At 42.5% G+C, this 9,983-nt stretch overlaps 1 protein-coding gene across 1 annotated transcript; it reads right to left on the bottom strand.

Moving 5' to 3' along the window:
- Positions 1-1,977: 1,977 nt before the first annotated feature.
- On the bottom strand, positions 1,978-9,470 carry hsp90ab1 (heat shock protein 90, alpha (cytosolic), class B member 1). Its single transcript, XM_080453305.1, has 12 exons — positions 9,326-9,470; positions 7,912-8,055; positions 7,487-7,693; positions 7,135-7,294; positions 6,023-6,156; positions 5,586-5,900; positions 5,331-5,496; positions 4,945-5,135; positions 4,605-4,752; positions 4,198-4,466; positions 2,753-3,086; positions 1,978-2,563 (listed from the first exon to the last, which is right to left on the bottom strand). The coding sequence occupies exons 2-12, from the start codon at positions 8,053-8,055 to the stop codon at positions 2,448-2,450; spliced, it is 2,184 nt and encodes a 727-aa protein (XP_080309431.1). The 5' UTR covers positions 9,326-9,470; the 3' UTR covers positions 1,978-2,447.
- Positions 9,471-9,983: the final 513 nt, after the last annotated feature.

The following is a 9,983-nucleotide window of genomic DNA, read 5'->3' as shown; positions in this document are numbered from 1 at the left end:
CCTTGCCTAAAAGTATCTACATTTCATCAATTGAACTCAATGGAGTACTTCTGTCCTTTCTAGGGTGGCCATCTAGTGACAACCCTGGGAACTGCCCAGTAGACTACTACTGTGGTTCGACCCCCCCACCAACACACACACACACACACACACACACACACACACACACACACACACACACACACACACACACACACAAAGCATGTGTGGTGGCATCTTGCTCAAGGGCACAGTGGTTTTGGAGTGACTGCAGATTTGTTCACTCATTCACTCGTTACATGTGTTCAAACCCTCAGCTTTCTGCTTACAAGCCTGCTCTTCCAAGTTTCAGGTCACTGCTACAATGTTGTTTTTTGCTGTGCAAGTGGAACAGTCTAGAAAAATAATTACAGTATTTCATACGTTAATCATAAAGGTTATCATTTCAGTGGGTTGTGCCCTTTTGTCCTTGTAGTATTCTGTGTGTCTTTTATCTGTAGATCTAGTTTCCTCTCCATATACTGTGGGTGGTATCCTGTTCCTGTCTGTAGTATCTATTCTACGAGGTACTGTATTAACATTAGATCTAAGACTTTTTGCAGCCATGTGGTGCATTGTTGGAGGTACATACACCTTAGCCTACTGATCCACCATGAAGACTGCAAGCAATAACTTAGACACTCAGTCCTGGGTGGAAAACAAGACAGCCCATCAGAAAATTACACAATAGAGAGAACAGTTCCACAGGAAGCCTTTTGTTAAGTTAGGGGCCAGACAGATATGATACACATTTTAACATTGTGTAATCTGCCCTACAAAAGGTTCATAATGTGAACAATGAATAAATGTTTAACAGACTTTTATCTCATACCTGTCCCTCACCTGTCATCTATAAACAGTGTGCAACATATACAGTACAGACCACCAGCTGTTAACCGTCAAAAAGGCTGAACATGTTAATCCAGGTGAGAGATTCTGTATTTAAATGTCCAAACCATGAACGATAGTGTGGGAATGGCATCTTTAAGCCTTGGAGACAAATGAGTGTTGACTGTGCAAAACTAGGTGCAACATTTGTACAGTCATTGTTGTTCCTCTGTGGCAGAGGTGCCAAAATGGCAATCTAGTCTGTCTGAATGACACGTCTGAAGTCCCCAACTATCAGTTTGACTAGAGCCACTGTAATCGTGTGGGCAGGAGGGAGTGACTCCCACACGTGTGTACATATTTTACTCTTTTTCTTATGAGAACAGAAAAGCTTTGCCACCCCCTCAAATTTGTGCAAGTCACATGACTTCAAGTAAAAAGCCTAGCCTTTTCTGCTGAGGATGTGTCTTTTGATATCTTGCCACAGTAAACAGCTTGTAAATTATGTCAGTTTACATGGAGATTCAGCTATAACACACATTGCGACTGATTTGAACAAATTAGATGCAAATAAGAACTGTACCTTTGAGGTCTTTTCAGGTGGTAGTAAGTGGCAATATACTGTAATTGCCTTCTATGAATAAAGTGTCCAAGCTACACAGGCAATACATTAAGAATGCAACTTGTAACATTGTGCTTTGACAGAATAATCTAAAAGCCCTTTTTGTGCAATTCCTTTGTGAGGAAAGTGGAACCAATTTATAGTCATTTTTAGTTGCAGCCTTCTAGGCACAAAAGCAACAGATCTTATTTAGTTGAGGAATGCAACTATGCAACTGGATTTCTACTGGTGGTGTGATGAGGCCTCCTAGTGGTTACCAGAGTAAAAGTTATTTTATCAAAACCAGTTGTGTGAACCAATACCCCAAATAACTAATCTTTAGTGTGCAATATACTACTAGAAAAAAATATCCAGCTACACTAGTCTCAAGAAAAACATTTCCAGTTCTGATGTGGCTACCAAAAATGTACTCAGGCCACATCTGATAAAACAGGGTTTATTTCCCTCTTCTGTTATGACATCATGTATGCAGTAAAAAAAAAAAAAAAAAAAGTAGACAGTACAACATACAAGGTTTAGGTATTACATCTTTTAATTTTTCGCAGAACAAAAAAATCTTATACAGACAAGCCTGAACTCAGGCAACAGAACCTTGCAGTCCACTCCATGCAGCGTGCAATGTGGCACATGAGCAGAACCCAGCAGAACCCTCAGGACAGTCTGATAATGGAATGTTCCATTCCCCATGTTCACATCTACCAGTCCCAACATTTTACATTGTGCAACAGGGTACTTTAGGAAATGCGTTGGTCACCATGAACTTGTTTTTAAGTAATATACAGCAAAAATCAAAACTGTTTTTCTAAATCTTGCAGAGTAAAGCTCTAGACAAGAGAGCAAACACTGGTCCACTGGACGACATGAGTTGTACAATATTTTTCTTTTTAAAACCAATAACATAAGATTCCCCCTGGGTTTTACAGGGAAAATAAACCGGTACAATTGGAAAAAGGTTAGGCTAAGGGGGCTGAGGTGGAGCTTAATCCACTTCTTCCATACGAGAGGCATCATCATCGTCACCCTCCAGCGGTGGGATCACATCTGGCGCGGCTGCAGAACTGGCCTCCTCCACTGGCACATCATCGTCGTCGATACCTACAGGTTACGCATGGGAGAAATCGCATGCATTGATTAGGAAAGAACACATCTCCATTATATAAATTCCAGGAATATCTGCACATCTGGTTCGGTCTCTCAATATGCCAAAATATGGAGATGACTGGCATCATAACACCAACGTCACAGATGATCGATATCAGACTTCCCCAGTGAAGCAGTGCTTACCCAGGCCAAGCTTGATCATCCTGTAGATGCGGTTGGAGTGTGTCTGAGGGTCGTCCAGGGAGAAGCCTGATGACAGCAGGGCGGTCTCAAACAGCAGGATGACCAGGTCTTTGACGGCCTTGTCATTCTTGTCGACGTCGGCCTTCTGCCTGAGGGTCTCCACGATGGGGTGGTCTGGGTTGATCTCCAAGTGCTTCTTGGCCATCATGTAGCCCATGGTGGAGTTGTCTCTAAGTGCCTGGGCCTTCATGATCCTCTCCATGTTTGCTGTCCAGCCGTAGGTGCTGGTCACAATGCAGCAAGGGGACGAAACCAGTCTGTTGGACACTGTCACCTGGGAGAACAAGGCGAGACGTTTACAAGAGAGAATAAACTTGTGCTCTAGATTATCTTTTGTACCGACCAAAATGTTTGTAAGTCAAGCAGATACGGGCAAGTTAATCATGCTGGTCGGCGATGTTAGATCTCAAGCATGATTAAATTAACAAAAAGCCACATGCTTGTATACTTTGGCTGGCCGATAGAGTTTGAATTAGCCAATTCTGCTCTCAACTTGAAGGAGTCTAATACAAAAAATATATATATAATATTATATATAATTATTCATTTATGTAGAGCTGCAACTATTGACTATTCTACTTTTTCGATTATTGATAAGCGCAGGTTGTCATCTTCTATTCTTCATATAAATCAATTAACCACTTATTTTACACATACAAAAATAATGAAAATATATTAACAAGCTCACAATGAAGCACGACACGTTGTGAGTTTAGAGATTGGCTATGTTCACTACTTTTTGAAACTTAATCTGTAAATGACATGACACCCCCAAAATAGGAATAGATTCTTATCGATTTTATTGAATTATCATTTTTTTTAAATGTATAATCCATTAGTTCATATAACTGTTGCACTCCCATATTTCTGCAAAAACCGACTTTGAATTAATTTTCACCAATTACTTTGTGGGATCGTATTAAGCCATTCGTTTTGCTCAACCTGCTGACAACTCACCAGATGCAAGTTTAAACAAAAACACTCCACACATTTTGTTAGACTGTCATGACAAACCATACAATCTCACTTGCACAATTTCTTGTCTTCTAGCACTTTGCTACATGTATCACACACACACAACTTCCTGGGAACAAACTAGTCACAGCACGATTGCCTCTCACAAACCCAAGGTATAGCCAGGTAGCCAGGGCACGCGAGCACACACCATTCATTGGAGTCTATATAAGGGGCTGCTCAATGCTACACCAACAACTCACCCATATAATTTTATCTTAGGATGAATTAGGGCACCTGTTACCAAAAGAACAATTAAAAAAACACTTTAAACTGCAGTACTCAATTCTGAGAACCAGACCAAGAAGGAGAAAAGAAAAATGGAACAAGTTAAAGCTAAAAAATGTATGGCTTCTCGTGCGATCACCAACCTTCTCCACTTTCTTGTCGAGGATCTCCTTCATGAGTTTGCAGAGGTTCTCAAACTTGGTCTTGTCCTCTTCCATTTTCTTCTTCTCCTCCTCGTCCTCAGGGAGCTCAAGCCCCTCCTTGGTGACAGAGACCAGGGTCTTGCCGTCAAACTCCTTGAGCTGCTGGACACAGTACTCGTCGATGGGTTCCGTCATGTACAACACCTCGAAGCCACGTTTGCGCACACGCTCCACAAAGGCAGAGTTGGCCACCTGGTCCTTGCTCTCACCTTCAGGTAGAAAATAAATAATTAACGACCAAGTTTACAAAGAAGAATGTATTCTTACATGTCAAGTTTCTTGTGTTCAGGAAAGTCCAGCTGAAAAACAATGTTTATATCAAAGCTAACCAAAAGGCAAAGACTAACCAGTGATGTAATAGATAGACTTCTGGTTTTCCCTCATGCGACTGAGGTACTCTGAGAGGGATGACATCTCGTCACCAGACTGGGAGGTATGGTAACGTAGTAGCTCAGATAGCTTCTTACGGTTCTGAGAGTCCTCATGGATGCCCAGCTAAGGAGAAAATGATGATGAGTACACAGGAACAGTGGTGCACCACATGCAAACGTTTTTAGGACAAGAATTAGCTTGAGTTGGAAACTTGGAATCCATTTGATGACCGAAGCCAGGGGCGATATGTGAAGATACAGATACATTTTACACAAACATCATCTTATCAATATGCCGATTACCCTAATATATTACCTTCAGATTTTTAGAGAAGCCATCGTAGAATTTCTTATAGTTCTCCTTGTCCTCAGCCAGCTCAGCAAAGAGCTCCATGCATTTCTTGACGATGTTCTTGCGGATCACCTTGAGGATCTTGCTCTGTTGTAGCATCTCTCTGGAGATGTTGAGGGGCAGGTCTTCAGAATCCACCACACCACGGACAAAGTCTGGAGTGGAGAATACCACAAGGCTCATTACACCAAACAAAAACACATAGGCTGCATTTCGATGCATTTCTGTGACAAAATGTGACCACCAATTGTTTTAAATAACAGATTTTTTTTTTGCATCCTTATTTTTCTTTCATATCACCCCAGGTTTTTCTTTTAGAGATCGACCTTTCCAGTATATAATCCACTTACTCAGGTACTCTGGAATGAGCTCTTCACAGCTGTCCATGATGAACACCCTCCTGACGTACAGCTTGATGTTGTTCTTCTTTTTCTTGTTCTCAAAGAGGTCAAATGGTGCACGGCGGGGAATGTACAGCAGGGCTCGGAACTCCAGCTGGCCCTCCACAGAGAAGTGCTAAAGGCAGATGAAATATTAGTCAACCATAAAGATAAAGTATAAGAAACCCACACACACACTCAACAAACTGGCCTGTAAGAAATTACCTTGACAGCCAGGTGGTCCTCCCAGTCATTGGTCAGACTCTTGTAGAACTCTCCGTATTCCTCGTTGGTGATGTCGTCAGGATTCCGGGTCCAGATGGGCTTGGTCTTGTTCAGCTCCTCCGAGTCGATGTACTTCTCCTTGATCTTCTTTTTCTTCTTCTTGTCCTTGTCCTTGGAGTCCTCCTCATCGTCTGAGCCTACATCCTCGATCTTGGGCTTGTCCTCGCCGTCTTCCTTCTCTTCCTTCTCAGCCTTCTCCTCCTTCTCCTCCTCAGCCTCGTCGTCACTGATCTCCTTATCGCGCTCCTTCTCCACCTGCACGGCAAGTAGTGAGGAGACATTCAGCTTCTCATCTGTATTGCATTTCATATGAGAAGTGTTCTGTTGCTGCCCAACATTAGCACATCATTGGCTGTGCCATTCAGTCAGATACTCACAAACAAGGTGATGGGGTAACCAATGAACTGAGAGTGCTTCTTGACAACCTCCTTGATCTTCTTCTCCTCTACATACTCCAACTGGTCGTCCTTCAGGTGCAGGATCACTCTGGTTCCACGGCCCATGGGCTCACCTGAGAACAGAGTTGAAAACCACTGTGAGCACACATGCATTCAATGCTACCCACCAATGGATAAGCTCTTCCCACACCTCCTAGAGGACATTTACATGAGCAAACTGTCCCGACGACTTGCAGTATGTAATAAAACCAGTTATGCAAAATATACGCTGCACCAACGCTCCTGATTTCGTGTATAGAGGGGCGGGTGTATAGAGGCGCAGAGAGACTGCGCCTGATCCCATTGGTTCACCGATCTGTCCGTCAACCCCCGCCCCGTTAACACAACATTACGAGCGACGCCCACTGCACTCTGGTTGGTTGGGGAAATGAAACACTTCCTATAACGGGTACACCGACGCGTTCCTCCATGCTTTTATTTTTTAGCAAAACTAAACAATAAAAGTCTGGAGATCGAGGCTATGCAAAATATAATATAGATGCCTTTAGTTGTTGGGGTATTTGTCACGGTATATTTGCATACAAGTGAAAAATGTTCTCTGCATTTATTGGGCTGTGGGCACCATTAATACAGCACCTGGGGAGGGATCAAGTGTCGTGCTCATGGACACTTCAACACACAGACTTGGTGTACGGAGGGTGAACCAGGGACCTTATGGTTCCCAGACAGCCTCTCTACCCATTCGTATATCAAGTACTTAACACCTATAAACAGAAATTAATCCTAATTTTATAGCATGCCCCACCGATAGAGGGGTCGTCTGTGTCCAGAGCTTATCTTGCCAACTGCTGGACCTTGCAATACTGATGTCAGGCTGGTCTCAAAGTACTCTGATAACAGTACTGCACTAGTTTCTTATAATGAATTAATATAATTTACTTCCTTGGCCTACAGGCAGCATGCACAAGAAACTTGGCACCGGTCGGTCCAGAGTAGTTTGTGAGATTAGCTGCAGACAAATACCCTTTTAGATGGCTTGCCCTCTAAAGTGCCCAAGCTGTAAAAAGAAACCGAGCATACAAGATACGTACCGGTGTCAACCTTGACTGTAAATGAGCCCCCGGCAGAGGATTCCCAGATATACTGTTCGTCATCATTGTGCTTAGTGATGACGGTCACCTTCTCGGCCACCAGGTAAGCAGAGTAGAAACCCACACCAAACTGACCAATCATGGAGATGTCAGCTCCAGCCTAGAAGAGACAAAAATATCATCGTTCTCCAGTGAATAACACTTTATTGCAGACTATGGTCTCTTGTCATGTTATGATGCTGCATAATCTTAAATTTTACTGCACTGCATAATATTCTACACTAGGTTTTTAGTTACTGCAAATCAATCAATTGCCTTCTGGGATTATGGCTCTTTTGCAACTCTGACGTACCTGTAGGGCCTCCATGAAGGCCTTGGTGCCAGATTTTGCGATGGTACCCAGGTTGTTGATCAGGTCAGCTTTGGTCATACCAATACCAGTGTCAATGAGGGTCAGCGTACGCTCGACTGTGTTGGGGATTACGTCGATCTTTAGTTCCTTGCCATTGTCCATCTTGCTGGGGTCTGTAAGACTTTCATAGCGAATTTTGTCCAAAGCCTAAAAAGACAAAATCGAAATTGGGTCAAATGTTTTAAAAATGCATTGCTGCTTTATGACGTTTTCCAGTGCATGATATTGAACGGTGTGGTTTTCCAGTGCATGATACTGATCTGTGCATTACAAAAATCACAGTATTAACAGCTGACCTTGCCAATCCCTACATTGGCTAAAATACACAAAGGTGTGTTGAGGAAAAATACAAATACAATACTTACATCAGAGGCATTGGAAATCAGCTCCCTAAGGAAGATCTCCTTGTTGGAATAGAAGGTGTTAATAATCAGGGACATGAGCTGAGCGATCTCTGCCTGGAAGGCAAAGGTCTCAGCCTCCTCCTCTTGGCGCATTTCTTCAGGCATCTAAATACAAAAGGCAATGATTTAGTTAAAAAATGAACAAGATCTAAAAAATACAAAAACTCTTATTTGACCCACTGATATAGGCTGTGAATTATTAATATATGACGATCAATCCCAGATTGACGGGAAATAATACAAGACTGTTGAGTGAATTCCATTTAAAAAAATTGTTTGTATATGAATAGTTCAAATCTGAACAGCATTGTTTTGTGTGGGATGAACAAAATCCTGCATCCATCCTACTGATTCTAAATGCACCCTTATCCACGCCCCGTTACGCAACCTTGGCCGCACTCCCATAAGCATCCACTATCGGCGGAAGTAAGCAACTGCTACCCAGTAACCAACATGGCGTCGTCTGTGCCGACGATGATACAGACAATGGATGCCGAAAGCACGTGTAGGGTCAGGGTCGGTGAGCAATATACTGAGTTATTCCTGACAATAAGTGCTGGTGCGGGTTCATCGACTAGCCCGTGCACACAAGAGGCGTCCTCACGTCCGATTTATCTCGCTCTCGAAAAGTGTCAAACCGAAAATAGCCGAGCTACAGCCGTGCACGACGCCGTGAGCTTGCAGATCAGCCACTTCGGCGAGCGACACCGTCGTACGACAACAGTACGAAGACACAACGACTTTGTCCCGAGACTTGACGTTTTTAGTGCGATGAATATACATTATAATATTTAGTTATTGTACGTGTTACAACTCATACGACAGCATTATGTTCTGGTGAAGAAGAACATGGCATTTTTAGAGTCACGTTCATCAAAGCAGAAAACTGCGATGCTGACGGTACGACAAGGCCACATGTAATGATGGAGCAATAAGCAGCCTGCCTCTGGGGGCCGAGTGGTAAGAAGTACAGATCCTGACCGCAGTCTGGAACGGTGAGGATGCGATAAATATGAGAGGTCAAATGTGCATTTCAGTGCTAAATGAGGGGGTAGTTAGTACTGTCTGTCACCCATCTCTCTGTCTTGCCGCAAGACAACACTGGCCTACTATGCAGGTTGCGGCACCAGCCAATTCATAACGAGTATGGTTGCCAAGTCACCCTTTGAAAGACAAATGCGATGGAAATTAAAGTATTATTTTGATGCTGTCGTTTAACACGATGCGGTCATTGTGACTGGCCTGACTGTCGTGATGATCCCAAAACAGATTACCTCGCCTCGTCCTGATTTATGACAATAAAACGCACATATACGTAAATATTCAACGCGAACGGAAATGTCCTCTTTGCAAAGCCACACAATCGTCCACGTACCTTGTAAAACGTTCCGTTGACTAATCTTTATCTTGAATAAAACGCCACCAATTGATAGTCCCCTCTGCTCTCTGACGCAGGGAAATTGAAAGGGACTTCCTTTTAAAAGACGGATTTCTTTATAGGCCGTGCGTTTTCAGTGTGCATATCCATCCGCGCGCATCCAAACACTGTTCCAGCGGTTTAAAGTAACTAAGTACATTTACTCAAGTACTGTGTAAGTGCAATTCTACTGGAGTATTTCCAATTTTCAGTACTTTTACTTCTACTCCACTACACCTCAAAGGCAAATATTGCACTTTTACCCCACTACAATTATTTTTAAACTTTAGTTACTAGTTACTTTGTAGATTTTGATTATTACAAAACATACATAACATTACCCACTTCAGCCCTATTTACTTTTCGGCCTTTTGAAAACAGCCGATCTACATCTCACAAAGGCATTGTGGGCTTGTAAATCTGCTATTTTTTTCAAAATAAATTTATACATTTGAAAACGTGTGAAATGGGACATTCTGCATAATGAGTACTTTCTACTTTTGGTACTTTAAGTATATTTTGAGACCAATACTTTTGTACTTAAACTCAAGCAAATATTGAATTCCGGACTTTTACTTGTAACCGAGTATTTCTACATTGCAGTATTGATACTTTT

This window comes from Gymnoscopelus braueri (genome assembly GCF_963280865.1).
Source record: "Gymnoscopelus braueri genome assembly, chromosome: 16".
In the NCBI taxonomy this organism is placed as follows: domain Eukaryota; kingdom Metazoa; phylum Chordata; class Actinopteri; order Myctophiformes; family Myctophidae; genus Gymnoscopelus; species Gymnoscopelus braueri.
This window is presented reverse-complemented; position numbering and strand designations above follow the sequence as displayed.

Excerpts from the sequence above, each read along its gene's own strand:
- hsp90ab1 (XM_080453305.1), bottom strand. The coding sequence starts at position 8,055 with ATGCCTGAAGAAATGCGCCAAGAGGAGGAGGCTGAGACCTTTGCCTTC. Across the intron at positions 5,497-5,585 it reads AGGACCACCTGGCTGTCAAG|CACTTCTCTGTGGAGGGCCA; the intron begins GTAATTTCTTAC and ends ATCTGCCTTTAG. Across the intron at positions 3,087-4,197 it reads TCGACAAGAAAGTGGAGAAG|GTGACAGTGTCCAACAGACT; the intron begins GTTGGTGATCGC and ends TTGTTCTCCCAG.